The sequence below is a fragment of the Sebastes fasciatus genome, chromosome 8, assembly GCF_043250625.1.
Source record: "Sebastes fasciatus isolate fSebFas1 chromosome 8, fSebFas1.pri, whole genome shotgun sequence".
NCBI lineage: Eukaryota > Metazoa > Chordata > Actinopteri > Perciformes > Sebastidae > Sebastes > Sebastes fasciatus.
In genome coordinates, this window is record NC_133802.1 from 21,212,393 (window position 1) to 21,228,510 (window position 16,118).

Consider the following 16,118-nt stretch of genomic DNA (forward strand, 5'->3'; position numbering starts at 1 on the left):
AGGCGGAATTTCTAGTCTTGGAAATAATCTTCTCAAATTAGTACATAAAAAATCTCAATATTTCACATAGTTTTTCATCTAAAAGGTAGTTGTTTTTTATGTTTGATGTGTACTCTCCAGGCCTGGTTTGGCCAGGAGATGGTAGAGTTTTTTGATATCACAGCACTTGTTAAATTTCTAGTCAGCCCGGCTGCACTGTGCTCCACCCCTGTACTCAATGCTCCACCTTGTGGGTATTTCCTGAAATGGCATTTCAGATGTCCAAACAGTTAATGCCAGGAAGTCAGGAAGTCATAGTGTTTTTTTCATTAAAACATCAGTTCAATCACTGTAATTGGGAAACAATTTAAATAAGGGAGTGTGCCAATATCTCTAAATATTATATTTATAGCAAAATAAATCCAGCCACTCCCTATTTTAAAATAAAGAACTACTAAATAAAAAGGTAATACAGCAACAAAATGAGTAACCAAAATAAATAAATATTAATTTAATCAGATGATGCCATAGCCGGATATGAACGTGGTCAGATGTTTGACTCTCCATCATGCCAATATCAGAATCAACCCATGTGTTTTTGTCCAGAATGAGTTGTTGCAGTAAAAGCTAACAGCAATGCATAGCTTACAACCATAAAAATACATAGTACAAGACAAATAAGTGAATCTCCATTTATTCATTTGCAGTCTACATGATTCCAAACTTTGATCTCGGTTACAATGGAGATAAAGGAAGTCAATGATTTCCGCTCCCACAACATCAAACGTGTCATAGTGACGCCCAACATTCCCAGATTTTCCTGCAGGACTTTCCAGAGGCCGCTGAGGCTCAATATCAAATCAATGAACAGTAGTAGTGCATGTTTACTCTCAAGGGGACAAGGGTAGAAAGGGCGCAGTGTTGAAACCGCACATCACAGGACTTCTTGTTACCTCTCATGAGGAATTGAAATTAGGAACACTCCAGATAAAGCAGCCTGGAGCGAAATTCTCAGCTTGACTCAAACTACAAGTGGTTTTGTCCGGGATGATCCACTAAAACTTTAGATAACATATTAGTATAAATGAATAATCTTTCACAAAATCAGCTGATTAAACCACTTCCATCCATTCTTGCATCAGCCGTGAGTATTTCAGTTGGGAGCAGAAATCATTGTAGACTGTAATACACTTAGAGATTATGCAAAGTTGATTATTCTGTTCATTAGAAGATTTAAAAGATTACAATCCTATAGTTGTACAGCATAACATAAACTAAGCCAGCAGTTGTACCTCCACCAAGGATGTTATGTACATGTATTTTATTTAATTTCCAAACAAGCATATCTCCTGATGATGCAATATTTACACATTCATGACTTTTCACCCCATGTTACCATCATATTCAACATTAGTTATGCTCATTCTGTCATATAATATGATATATAACTATACAGTGTCATACATACTTAATTTAATTTGACGTGTATTTGGTTAGCTTCATGCACTGCAACTATTCTACCACAAATCCAGCACAATGTTGACTGTAAAATTATACAACTAGGCCTTAGTGGAGGTCTTCACTCCTGATACATATGAGATAATAGAATCAGCTTAGAAAAAATAAAGCGCTCTTTACATAAAACTAAACTCAACCTTCAAGACTTTTCATTGCTCTCTTCAATGGCACTCTAAAGGCTTAACTTTACAAGATACATGTGACCAGCTATACAAAGAATACAGTGTTTATATCTCTGCTTGGCGAACTAAAAAGACAAGTCAGTGTCTCTCTCTGTACATGTTCTCTAATTTTGTTTTCTTCCAATCCCGTGGTGGAATGATGAATCATCTCTGTAGACTCCCAAGCCCGACATCATCTCATCCTCTCAAAGCGTACCTCAGTGGAGCCTCATGTGGTAATGTGATCAGCCACTGCAACAGCAGGATGGTGGGCATAAACCTAAAACGAGATGAATCAGGTCGAGTTTAATCCAATCAGGTCGGGTCAGACATGAAATGAGATGTTGCAAAGAAAATATCAGTAAACAACTACTGATCTCAAACATTTCTAAGTAAGGAGTAATTCAGAAAGCATTAAAACACAATTCCCAGAATAATAATTCAATTAAGGAAGCAGTCTTACCTGTCATGTATGTTCTTTTTGAGCGTACAGACACATACATTGTAAAAGAATAATGTAAAATGTCTCAGGCCATGCCAAGCCCAGAACAGCCACTCAGGCGCCTGGCTGAAAAACAGCGGCAGTCTGGAGGAGAGAGATAAGACTCAGTGAAATACGGCACACCAAGAGATAACGATGCATTTCTAATGGCTAAATTGATGTTGGTTTCTATGTATAAGGACATAACCAAATCATAATAATAACCATAACATAACCATGACCTACACAATGCCAACGTGAATCTACAGGGTTAAGTAGCCGATGATGTGGGTTGAATAAGTCAGTTTAAATGCATGGATCCCCCTAGATCCTTCTTAAACCAAGGTCAAGATATTGGGAAATATGCTTATTTGCTTGCTGCAAAGAAGAGAGACATCATTTTTGATACCATTTCAATAGTGGCATGAATCACACATGATCATTTAAAAGATAATTTTGCAAGTCAAGAAAGTCTCAGTATGTAGTTTCGTAGTATCATTTAGTTTTGTGTGAAACCGCTAAGTGAACTACATCTCTCATCTCACACAATATAAAATACGTCACCAAGACTAGCTAGCCAATTAACTTATCTATGTTCCACGCACAAATGAAACATTATCTTACCTGATGTGTTTTATCCAGCGACTCCTGGTCTTTTTATCAGCCGGGAAGCGAAAGAACGAGCGAGACCTGTTGCTCATGTGAGTACATCCCAGTATGAAACACACAGGCATCGTAGCTTCAGCGAGAGAAACGTCTATATGCAACTTTTGGGTGTGTAGTCTTTCTAATTACGTATTTTCACAGTTTTATACTTCAACAGTTTTACTGCCGCTTTCTTGACTTGCAAAATTATCTTTTAAATTGACAAACATCATGTGTGTGATTCATGGCGCAATTGAAAAGGGATTAAAAAATGTCTTATTCAGCGTTCGGTTGTACTAAACTCCACCCCCTCGTGTCACTTCTGGTGGTTGCAAAAGACCAAGACGGCGACGGCCAAAATGCCGAACTCGAGGCTTCAAAACGGCAGTCCATAAACCAGTGGGGAGATGTCACGGTGACTACGTCCATTTCTTATATACAGTCTATGCTAAAGACTGGAAACAGCTAGCCTGTTTCTGTCTGAAGGTGACAAAATTGACCTTCCAGCATCTCTAAATCTCACTAATTAACAAGTTATATCTCTTTTTCTTTGTTTTTTTTTAAAGAATAAAAAGAGCCCAGTTCAACTAATCTGCCCTATGTTTAACAGCGTGAGTCGTAGGCCCATCAATCTTTTCTTCAAACGCTTGCCTAAAAAGCAAACTAAAAGCATAATTCCCAATATGTTAAACTGTTCCTTTAAATCTGAGAGAATAAAGATTGTTTCTTCCGTTGCATTTTTGTGTTACAAACAGAAGTAGACATGAAAGTTTTCTGAGCACAAAACCTCATTGTCTTCAATGGCTGTTACATTATTGTCCATGTCATGTAGGCTGCTGTGTATTCAGTGTATTTATTACCTCTCCCTGCTCTGGAGTAGTGCGTAAAACGACAGCGTGAGCGGTAGGAGCAGGTGGGATAAGATCCTCGCAGGGAGTCCAAACATGCTCAGATAAGTCACCACGTTGCCCAGCAGAACTGAAACACACATGTTCACAAAGGCTTAGCACAACAACGTGAATGTTTTGCTCTTGCTACTGTAATTTACAAATTTGAGTGACGGCTGATGTACTAAATGTCATACCATTCTTTACCGTGTCAAAAGGAGGAGGTTCTTTAATTCCCGTCGAGTCATGGTCCGTAGAGCTGCATGTCTGTATGCGTCTGAAAGATGTCAGCGTAGCGGCATCCTTTTCCACCTTCACCTCCTTCTCTTCCTCCGTGACGATCTCCAGATTCATCCGTGTTTTAGTTTCGCTACAGTTAAGTGGCCCTGGCTCTTTGTGGATCATCAAATATGGGGCAAGATCTGCAAACGAGGGAAAGACATGAAAGAGAAATAAAGATTGAGTTAACAAAAATGTACAGTATCTATAACGCAGATAGGGCCTCCAGGGAATCAGGTGGTTAGAGTTGGCTCAAGGCACGGATATGTCCCAGTTATAATGCAGTAGACAGGCAAACTTATTCCTGGACACAACAATGTGAGCTTTCTAGACTTTAAACCTATATCTGCAGGTTTTTCCCCGCAAATACAGTTGACTCACCATTGCTCACAAGGAAATGAATGGCGTCCTTATAGCCACTGTGGTAGGCCTGTTCCAGAGTCTAAAGTGCACAAATAAAAATAGATATTATAGAATGATCCTTTTAGAGAGTATATTTCACAGTGTTAAGTGATTCATCAACATGTATGTAGAAAAGGGTCATCCTCTAGACAAGGGTTCAGCCAGGGGCTCCCTGTGGATTTTTAAAAATGGAAATGAATAACTGTTTTTTGTTTACATTTTCATTTTTATGTATCATTGTTGTAGGTCTATGTTACGACGGAGTACTAGGGCCACATTGAGGAAAAAAAAAAAATCTGCGATTTCGAGAATAAAGTCGTAATATTATGAAAATAAAGTCGTAATATCATGAAAATAAAGTCAAAGGTTTAAGAGAAATTTTTTTTTAGTATTATGAGAATAAAGTCATAATATTATAAAGTAGTGATTTTACATGTTATTTTATTTTTTTCTCGTAAAGTTATGACTTTTTTCTCGTTAAGTTATGACTTTATTCTCGTAATGTTACGACTTTTTTCTCGTAAAGTTATGACTTTATTCTCGTAATATTACTACTTTTCTTTCTCGTTAAGTTACATTTCGTAGTAGTACATTTGCACTTTGGCCCTCACTGCATTAGACTTATATACTATATACTTAGACTATAAACTGTTACCTTCATCACAATGCCCAAATGTTTTGCGGCTCCAGGCAGATTTCTTTTTTTTTTTTTTTGCCTAAAAGGGTTCTTTTGATAGTAAAGGTTGCTGACCCCTGATCTAGACCCACTTACACATTTAGGTTGACGGATATGTTTGTGGGTTATTATATATAGTGTCATTATGTAGAGCAGTATGAGATTATCTTCAAAAGATCTGATTTCCTAGATAGTGTTCAATTGAGTCCACACTATTATAAAAGACATCTTTAATTTCTTGTTCCACATTTCTAAAAGATGTTAAGTGATGGGTCTTATACCTCTAAAGCCATTGGGTAGAGAGCATTAAAGATCCTGAAGCTGTTAGCCTTGTTGACCTTCAAGGTGCTGCCGCTCACCACCATGTCCCACGTGCAAGGTGTGTCGGCGGGACAGATGTCTGTCTCTCCAGAGAACGGAGACACCGTCAAGGTTTGACTGTAGGGCACGGGCGTCATCGGCTGCATGCTGCTGAAACCCCCGTCCACATAGTACTGTGAAATGAGATTACACACATTATGATACAGACCAAACAATGTGCTCGAAGTGGGTTTGTGAATGAAATACTCACTTCTCCTTTGAAGGTTGGAGGCAGCATACCGCAGTACACGGGCACAAAGCAGCTGCAAAGCAAAGCCTGCGGACAGCATGGGAATAGAAATGGAAATAATTACAAGTATTCTTTTGTAAGTGTTTTTCTTTTTTGCTTCAAAGCTGTTCAGGTTCCTTAAGGGGAGACAACCCAGGCAAAAACAGTGTTTTCATTGTGCTGGTCAATTTTTAGATTTTGGGCTATTTTGCTTCCTTAACATGTGTTCAAAATATACATTTAGGTTTTATTTCACAACACTTTGTCTATTTGTGTTTGTAGATTTCTCCTAAATTCACCAAAAGTTGGCATTAGATAATGCCTCATTTACATATTTAAACATACAATTTCAGAAATTTGTAATACAAAAAATAATTGTCTTAATGTAAGTAATCAACTGGGGAAGTTTCATGGTGATATCTATTAGAGTTTTTTTTTGTTTTTTTTTACCGTATTCACTAGTTTCTTCAAAATGTATGTAATTTTACAATCCATATCTTTAAAGGCTATTTTCTCAAAATATTTTGTTCTCATACTCTGAGCCAGAAATCTCCACTTCAGTATGATTAACATACACCAAACGTTCCAGTTTCATTCCTATCTATATTCTGATGGTTTTTACAGAGGGTTTGAGTTCATATACTGTATCATTCAAAGCCTGATTTATACAACGTTTTATTCCTAAAAACATGGAGAATTAATTTTTTATGGCTCTTGACAGTTTTTTTCTGAATTTTGGAGTGAGACAAAGAGATATCCAAAAAAAAAATTTCAGAAAACTTGTAATACAAAAAACGGGGGAAGTTTCATGATGATATCTTTTTTTTTTTTTACCCTATTCACCTGTTGTAAAATGTATGGGATTTTACAATATCTTAGACCGCTTTCTCAAAATTGGTTTCTTTTTTTTTCTCACTCTGAGCCAGAAATCTCCACTTTAGTAGCACTTACATACACCGAAATTTCCAGTTTAATTTCTATCTATATTCTGAAGGTTTTCACATAGGGGTTATGTATTATTCATAGCCTGATTTATACAGCATTTTATTTAAAAAAAAAAAAAAAAAAGGACGAAAATTTACTTTTGTTTTATTGCTCTTGACAGTTTTGTTCTGAATTATGGAGTTAGAAAAAGAGATATCCAAATTCCCCTCTCTAAAAACCTTTGACTCTTATATGTCAACATGTATATATATGATATGTCTGGAAATGAGTGCAAATTAGAACATATGTCAAAAGATAATGCCTCATTTGCATATTTAAACATCAAAATTTGAGAAAACTTGTAATACAACTGGGGAAGTTTCATGATGCCTATATATTGGTTAAAATTGGTAATTTCTACCCTTTTCACCTGACCAGGTGTCTCCCCTTAAAAATCATTTGGGTGTGAATCTGTAGTGCCAACTCACCTGCACTACATCCTCTTTGGACTGGAACTTGGACGTCACAATATGCTTGGCATCACTCAGGCGCGTCATAGACACAGAAAGACGCCCAGTGGCCAGTTTGTGAGCATCAGAAGGAAGATGTTTGTGTAAAATACATTCTAACCAGTGGAAAAATTTGACCTTGGGGTTAAGAGGTCCGAGTGGAAACGCCTTCATCTGTTTGGCAAAATACAGCATCTCATCCCGAATAGTAACTGTAAAATATAGAAGACTTTGAGTAAGAAAACAGCGACCACATGCAACAGAAGTAGATTGAGAAAAGATAAAGTCACTTACGCAGGCTCATTTCACAGACGACAGCAGCTGCTACTAGAGACCCCGCAGATGCACCCAGGACACAAGGTGCCGAGCGCAGAATCCAGGGTGCAGAATTTAGGAAGCACTGGGCAACCCCTATCTGATATGTGGCCATGAATCCGGATCCAGAGAAGGAGATGGAAGGAGGAACTTCACGATAATGACAACTAGAAACTCCTGGAGCCATTTTTCTAAAGGCTTTGAATGATCAACTAAAATGTTATAAATCGTAGACAGTGAAAAGCATTAGTGCTGTGGCAAAAGAAATCCTTTCCCTCTTTGAAAGTAGACCGAGTGAAAGCAGGCTGAGATGAGTTATCCAGTGGGAAATGGGTGACGGTTTCACAATCAGTGTTTTTAGACCCATCTCAATTAGACATACCATATTGGTCATGCCCATGTGATATAACATATAACTCTCTCAATGACTTTTTGTCCTTTTCAAGTTAAAAAAAGCACAAACAGGATGTCTGGTTTCCATGGGATATTACTAAATAAACATCTTTGGAAACAAACGTAAATAAATATTTCCATATGACTCTTGTAGGTAATTTTCCTACTTTGTTTTTTTTACTGAAACATAGATATTTATATATATTAAAACTGAAGGAGGTAAGTTGGAGCAAATATGATTAAAAAAAAATATTTTTATAAAATAGTCACTATATCCTGACAGTAGTGCATGAGACAGCTAATCTGAAAAGATTTCACAAACTGGAGGAAAACATCCAATCAGAGCCGAGCTGGAGCCTTGCCGTCTCTGAGCAGCTGTCAATCACTCACAAACTCCGATCAAATGGTCAACGCTGATCAAATATTAATCAATATTATGTTACTGCAATAACTATTTCACGCTTCAAATGTTTTCAGAAACATCTTGTAGTGTACTGTTTAGCTGTAAAATGAGAAAGTTTGTGACCAAATGAGATATATATTTATATATATATATGTGTGTGTTTGTGTTTGTACCTTCCTGGACAACTTCAGGAGTAGCCTAACAGTAACCAGGTCATACAAAATATGCAACACAAAATGCATGTATTTTAAGCAGGACAGACATTGACAATTAACCTATAGGCTATTCCACATTTGAAACTTAACAAATACCTCATCTTGAGGTTGACAAAGCAAACAATTTGTAAAATAAACTGTACAAACTGGCATTTAACCTGCAACACAATCCATTTTTATATTAACACAAAAAAATCACTCCACCCTGCCTTCATAGTCATTTCCACCACTTAGCTGCAAGACCTATATAGCGTATGAAAATAAGTGCATCTTTTGCATTGCGGTTATGTTGAGCAAGCCTGAGAAATCTAAGTTATGAAGATCATTTGGCTGTTTGAATATTGATGTGATTTCTTTAGCAGTTTTCCTCGTCCCTTAGTGTTCCTTGTGATCACAGTGGTACATATTGATTCACAGCTAAATGAAAAGCAATATCAAAACTCTTAAAAAATACACTTAAAAGTGCATATTGTTCAATTATGCACATACATGGGTTATTTTCTGAACACACATCTCCATTCTATTCTGTAATATTTGTGCTGTTGTACTGTACACGTATTTAGGACCTGTAGTACAATACAATGTTTTGTTGCCTATGGAGGATGCTGTGGAGAGACACGATCAGGGGAAACCTCAAAAAGGTCTTCACTGAACTCATGTGTAGGACTGCTGTCTGGGACGTCCCAGCCCTGAGGCGGAATGTGTTCCGGGGACTCGGCAGGGTCAGTCTGCGGCTTCTTGCGTCCCTGTGGGAGTTTCAGAAACCTGAGGGGAGGCAGAGAAAAGACGATAACAATAAATGCCAACACATTCTCATCCCAACTCGTCACAAACTGTACTGACGCTTTGTCACGCCCCTTGGTGTCACTTTAGGTTTAGGCAACAAAACCACTTAGTTAGGTTTAGGAAAAAACTACACGGTTGAGCTTAAAACTACTATGTTTGTAAGGTGAAACTGAACGTCGTAAACACAGGACACAAACGAACAGCTGATTTTAATGTAGAAGTGAAACTTAAAGGGACTGTTTGTAACTTCTTACACGTATAAATCTACCGGGTCGGTGTCCCATGCGCGCTCACATATGCGTGCTCGCGTGTGGCTTTGCTGTTCAGACAAGACTCCAACACAAACTACACGGAAGCACCAAAACCGCAAAGTTATATCTAGTGAAGCCCGTCTTGCAAAACAGTGTTGGCGGCAGTCGTAGTACACAGGGTAGACCGTAGCTTTGGTCTCCAGGGCCGGAGTCTCTGCTGTACTCTGCTCCTCTGCCTGCTTGCCTTCACTCAGCTCGCTCCACCTCACGTGCATGCGCTCTCACTACACACTGCAGAAGACTTCGTAGCTCTGAGAATATCTAGTGAATGTACAGTAGACGTTTGTGCAGAAATAACTGCTGCAGCTCCTCCAGACCAGCAGAGGTTTTCCGTGTCTTGTGAAGTGACGGGGCTCCGCAGCGAGAAACTTTATCGTCTCCGACCGGGTGCCGGTGTTTCCTCCGGCCACGGTCGGGAGGCTGAAGCAGGAAAAGCCATCACTAGGATCAGCAATGATTCATGGAGAGACTTTCGTCTGGTCAGCTATCATTACTGCCAAGCAGGTGAAATATAGAGTGATATTGTGGTTTAAGCTGACGTGTGTCGCCTCACTGTTTTGAGCAATGCTCGTTCATGTCTATGTAGAGCGAGCAAGCACGAGCCCGACGCTGACTTTCGTTGACTTAACGGCCACAGGTGTCACTGTTAACAAGCATTTCTGAAAGTTACAAACAGTCCCTTTAACACACGGCTCCTGGATGAATGCCTTGTGTCGTTGGACAAATCCACCATCCATCCCGCCCGCCCTGTGTGTCTCATCGCTCTTCAAACTAGTGGTTCTCAATCAGGGGTCCAGTGACCCCCAGGGGTCCTTGAGAGAGTTCCAGGGGGTCCCCAGAAAAATAGGGAATAGTTTATTTTCACTATTAAGTGAGCCTGATGTCCTCCATGGTTATCCATCTCCTCAACTGTAGTTCACAACTAAAGAATTCTGGTCTTAATAATATCTAACAACCAAAATCTTTGGATGGAGGTCCCTGAAGACGGAGGTCCCTGAAGCAAAATCTTATCAAATGGGGTTCCGTGACTCAAAAAGGAACCACTGCTTTACACTACGTCACCACACTCCCGGCGCACTTTCTCTGAGTGCTTATACTGTTGCCGCAGATGGGTTCACATTATAGTTAATGGAACGCCCGGTGCGTCTCATACTGGCACTAAAGGGTGCCTTGTGCGGCGGTATCTAACGCAGCCATGACAAAGCACCGGTATTTGACACCCTGTGAATGAGGACGAGCTGTAAATGTGTGTGTTGTTGTGGGAAAAGACAGGAGGAGAATGAGACAGAGAGAAAGGGACAGAGACCTGAAGAGGAGTTTTTGTCCTCGCTCCTTTTTGATGATGTTGAGCTTGTAGTAGTGCCGCAAAGCCCGGGACATTTTCTCATAGGTCATATTGTCACGGTTCTGTAAAAAGAGAACACGCATTATCATCAAGGGCCTGTGTTACAACATTCACTCTGCTCCCATGTTCCCTGTTTTTGCTGTTTTGTCTCTCCACCTGTGTGTTCATTTTCCCTGTAAGATGAAACACACAGACCTGGGTGCTCACCTTGTGGTTTCCCCAGAGACGCGCCAGTCCGTTGGGGTCGACCACCCTGAACACCAGGGTGTCCTTGTCCTCCCATCGGATGTATTCTTGGTAACGATCGTCACACAGCAGCTGATACACGTAGTCCCACAGCAGTCTGCAATCTGGTCATGATTAAAACACCAATAAGACACCAAAACTTATATTACTATCATCATTTAATGGTATTTAAAGCTCTATTAAGTAGCCAAATACAACTCCAAAGCCTTGTTCATATCTTAGCATGTATGCATCTGTAAGTTTGTCACTCTTAAAAGCTCCTTTAAGCGATACTTTTGATATTACAAGAGAATAAAATGACTCTGGTCAAAACCAGACTGACATAGAAGAAAGCTGAATCGAAAATGTGGCTGAGGAACAACATTGCAGCAAAATATTGGACTCTTTAGTTTGCCAGGGAGAGCACCTCATTCATGCAGATGTTGGGATAGTGTGTGAGACTTGTGTCGAAGAGTTTTTCTGCCCCGTAGTGGTCAAAAGTTGCTTAGTGCAGTTTTATTTTCCAAGTGAATACTGCAATACAACTGTTGAAATGAATAGTGGTGGAAAAAGTACTCAGACCTTTTACTTCAGTAAAAGTAGCAAAATCTTACTTAAGTAAAAGTACAAAATTATTTGCATCTAAATATACTTAAAGTACCAAAAGTAAAAGCACTCATTATGCAAAATAATATATATTATATTATTGAATTATAATTATTGATGCATTAATGTGTTCATCTCTGTAATATAGCAGCTGGTAAAGGTGGAGCTTCATATACTACTGGGTAGTTTAATCTAAAATACATACATCATTATTTATTATTAGTTGATTATATTTTGTTTTAATAATCTGAATCTGTAAATTAACTAAACGTATCAGATAAATGTGATTAAAAAGTAGAATATTTGTCTCAAAATTGTACTTAAGTACAGTACTTGAGTCAATGTACTTAGCTACTTTCCACCACTGTAAACGAACGTACCTGGGATGCGGCCGTTGGCTTTGTGCAGGGGGCTCCTTGGCTTCCCTCGACTGGACAGGTTGAGCGGCTCCGGGATGACTCTCTCTGTTTGGGGAGGACACTGAACTTGCTTGGGGAGCAACGTAGAGACAGCTGCTGATCCATCTAAGAGAGAGATAGAGAGACGAAGAGATGGGCACCAAATCAGACATCACAGCAAATAATTACAATTGCAGGGTACTGTATTTCTGATATTGTCGTTTGTTAAACCCACTAGTATGTGTGAGTGGAGCAGGTTGAGAGTAAAAGATCAGGGGACGATCTCTGGGGGGTGACATGCGCTCCGTCTGGCTGGTCACAGCGGTTACAGTAGCTGCCGACGCTGCAGTGGTGAGGGAAACTGTGAGAGAGAAATATGAGGAACTAAGAGCTAAACTGAAAGCAAAAGTGATTTTACAACTGCTTAAACATTAATGGGTTTACCAAAGGCGAATGCAATGTATAACACAAATTTCACAACATACAGTACGTAGGACAAATTCATTGTTTTGGACTCTGGAGTTGTAAGATCATTAACAACGACACACCTACATGCACACGTCCTACTTCTTATAATGGAAAGCATCTTTTTTATGGTAGAGACAAAGTGTCAAAGTGAGTATGTGCATTTGTACTTCTCATTTGTAAAGGGTAAAATGTCCTAACCAGAAGTGTCAAGGAAATTTACTCAAGACCTGTACTCATACACAGTTTTGAGGTGCTAGTACAAACAAAAATATAGTGCTTTTTAGTCCTCCACATTTATCTGATGTGTGCAGCTGCAAATAAATGTTCATGCAAAACAGAGCACATTATGTATGATACATTGCAGTTTATTAAACTACCTACTGTAACAGCATATAATGTGGTGAGACATGTAAAGAGTCATTTGACATTGTGGTTACTTCTCCACCCCGATCAATACATGCCTATCGTCAACCTTTATGCAAGTCAAATGGGTTGAGGGTAGGCATGAATTAGTCGGAGTTAAACTTTAGAGTTTGGGAATAAGAAGCAACCAGATGTCCCCACAAGTACAGTAAAACCAGAGAGGGAATGAGTTTCTCCTGCAAGATGTGTTTGCACATGCTGATGAGGAAGTAATCGCACTAACTAACCAGGATAAACAAGTTTCGTTTGATACGCCACAAACACAAATGATCAGCTGTGTGTGTGTCTGTGTGTGTACAATAAAGCGTTTGTCAGACTCATTCTTCCTTCCGTACAGCCCCATGCAATTTGAACTACTTATATCACAATATCATCTGTGTTCAATAACAGCAGAAACTTGCTGTCTCAACCCAAGCATGAGGTAGAACTTAAAGAGGACCTATTATGCTTTTGTGCTTTTTCACTTTCCTTTAGTGTGTTATATCGTTTTTTGTTCATATAAAATGTCTGCGAAGTTACAAAGCCCAAAGTCCACGCCAACGGGAGTTGCTCTCCTAAACAGAAACACTGCTCCTGAACTGCCTAAAATGCCTTGGATGAAGTCCCACCTTTTCTTCCATAACATGTTGATGTCACTAAGTAACACATTTTCATAATACCTGCGTAGCGTCTAGTTTTGCACGCCCTAAACAAAGGTAGTTAAAGCAGAGCTGAAGCGGAGTCCAAAGAGTTTGGTTCGGTTGACCAATCACAACAGAGTGGGCGACCTGACAAATCAGAGCAGACTGGCCTTTTCGGGAGGGTGCAGGAGCTCAAACAGAGCGTTTCAGACAGAGGGTGAAAAGAGGTGCTGCAGCACAGCCGGTATGAGAAAAGTAAAGTCTTTTTTGAAGATTAAAGCATGTAAACATGTTCTAGTAGAAACCCAAAATAGAAGTATGCACCTGAAAATAAGCATAATAGGTCCTCTTTAATCAAATCGTGTAAACGAGCCATATTCCTCAATTTATCCTTTCTTGTTTGCGGTGTTAGCTCCGTTAGCTGCTAGCCGCCGTCTCCATGTTGAGAGCCGTGTGGAGGCACTAGATATGCTCTGAATTCCGTATTGAGCACATTTAAGTTTGATTATAATTGTTTATCTGTATCCGTATTGTCCTGTTAATGTGTTCGCTGCGCTGCTGTGTTTGAGTATATTGAGAGCTACTGAGAACTGATTCTGTAGGCTATACTGTATGTATAAAAATTAGGTCGCTGACCTTGGGCGTCACTGACTGCGGGAGGTGGAGGCTCTTGGACGCTCTGAGCGGGTATCTGGCAGATGACTTGGTTCTGGATGGGTCCAGTTGCCAGGGAGGGAGATGAATTTGGGGGGTCACAGACAACACCCCTTTGCTGTTTCACACACTGTAGGATCTCATACAGAACATCACCTGCAGAAATTAAGAAGGGGGTCGCGTATGAAGACAAAGCCGTAAAACCAGTCAGCACACTCTCTTTGTGCATGCACACTGATTCTTACCTGAGCTGGGGCAGCGGCGTCTGAAGTCCTCCTTGGTGAGCAGGCACAGGGCTCGACCGTTCATCTCAAAGCGACCCTTTTCAGGCCGGCGCAGCGAGTACTCCCTCTGAGCCCAGTGGAGCCAGTGGCCGACGTCCTCCTTGTCCCACAGAGATGGGTTTATTCCTGGAAAACAGATGCACGTAATTCAAAAACACACTGTTACAGGGGGGGCATTTGTGCTCTAGTAGAAGCTGCTGCGTCTACTTTGCTGCATGTAGGGTGACCAGGTGTCCCACTTTACAAGGGACTGCTAAGCATTTTTATCCCCTGTCCCACGTCCCACATGTTGAGACGATGTCCCACATTTTCAACGGCTCTAGTTTTCAAAAGTCAAACCACTGCAGGACAGACTTTTCTAAAAGTCTGGCATCTATCCGATGGCTGTGAAGAAAGCAAGGAAGGCTGTCATCCCGGGGCTGTGTTTGCTGTCAAGCTGCGCACACGTCAAGTGCAGGTTAACATTTCACTGTCTTGCTATGCCCCAACGGGGAAAATTGTGAGTCACTGCAAAGTCACAAGCTATGTAGATTTAGGCGGAATATGATGCAAACTACCACAAAGAAAAGGAAGAGCAACTACAACAAAGATTTTGAAACTACTTATAATTATTTAGAAGCCGGTGGAAGGCAATCCTCAGAGTTTTTCGACATGAAGCGACGCAGTTTTTGTGAGTCTCACAACGGCTCAGAAAGAGATGTGCTGATCTATGGATGCATTCTGGCAAAGCATAAAGATGTTACAAGATAAGGGGCAGAATAGAAATGCTTATTATTTAAGTTAGTGTCCCACATTGTCCCACATTGTCCCACACAAACATACTCTTTGTCCCACATTTGTTTTGTTAGGATCTGGTCACCCTATAGCTGCGTGTTATTGATGGAGTCTTCCAGGTATATGAGAGTTTGACTCACGCAGCTGTCCAGGTAGATGCCACAGGTCTTCTTGTGTGGGAGGACTGACCATGGGAAGCTGGTTAATGGAGAGTTGATGCACACTAGGAGGAATGGTGGCTCCATGCATTATGGATGGAGGACTGTTTTCTTGCTGCAAAACATCCACACACACATGCCCATAATAAGTACACACCTGTTATAATAGTGGCAGTACAGAAACAACAACACAGAGTGGTTTTAAAACCTTTCACCTCAAGGTAACATTTTCAGAAGCTTGGCAAAAGAATAAAATAGAAAGCTCTCAATCTAAAAAAAAAAAATAATAATAAAAAGTAGTTAGGCTACATGTTTGCTTTTTTTTTTTTTTAAACACACTGTTTTGCTCAACTGTGACCTTCACTTACCTTGACCAAAGGTGACGAGGAAATGTTCTCCATGGAAATAATCCTTTATATGTTCGACTGTATACTGTAAGAACAGAATGGATGATTTCCTTGTAAGCACACATATAACCCGTCCAATCTATGAACCAGCCCACACTGCATGTCAAACCTCTCTGAACTCCATAGCAAATGAAGGAAGAATATATATTTCGAAGAAATAAAACTCCACTTCGTCCCTTCCGGGAAATGAAAACGAAAGAAACATAATCCTTGCAGAGGAGGCGGAGGAGGGGGGGTGCAAAATAGTCTGATTGGAGGAAGCAAACTGCTGAGGACATTTACA

The 16,118-nt window shown here is 40.0% G+C and overlaps 2 protein-coding genes across 2 annotated transcripts; both read right to left on the reverse strand.

Moving 5' to 3' along the window:
- Window positions 1-551: 551 nt before the first annotated feature.
- pnpla1 (patatin-like phospholipase domain containing 1) lies at window positions 552-7,848 on the reverse strand. The gene is made up of 9 exons (XM_074642743.1): window positions 7,345-7,848; window positions 7,030-7,262; window positions 5,600-5,665; window positions 5,310-5,522; window positions 4,332-4,392; window positions 3,869-4,093; window positions 3,645-3,762; window positions 2,122-2,244; window positions 552-1,938 (listed from the first exon to the last, which is right to left on the reverse strand). The coding sequence occupies exons 1-9, from the start codon at window positions 7,550-7,552 to the stop codon at window positions 1,857-1,859; spliced, it is 1,329 nt and encodes a 442-aa protein (XP_074498844.1). The 5' UTR covers window positions 7,553-7,848; the 3' UTR covers window positions 552-1,856.
- A 680-nt stretch (window positions 7,849-8,528) lies between these two features.
- Window positions 8,529-16,054, reverse strand: etv7 (ETS variant transcription factor 7). The gene is made up of 9 exons (XM_074644236.1): window positions 15,797-16,054; window positions 15,411-15,543; window positions 14,458-14,622; window positions 14,195-14,368; window positions 12,283-12,408; window positions 12,030-12,173; window positions 11,026-11,168; window positions 10,780-10,880; window positions 8,529-9,141 (listed from the first exon to the last, which is right to left on the reverse strand). The coding sequence occupies exons 1-9, from the start codon at window positions 15,827-15,829 to the stop codon at window positions 8,970-8,972; spliced, it is 1,191 nt and encodes a 396-aa protein (XP_074500337.1). The 5' UTR covers window positions 15,830-16,054; the 3' UTR covers window positions 8,529-8,969.
- Window positions 16,055-16,118: the final 64 nt, after the last annotated feature.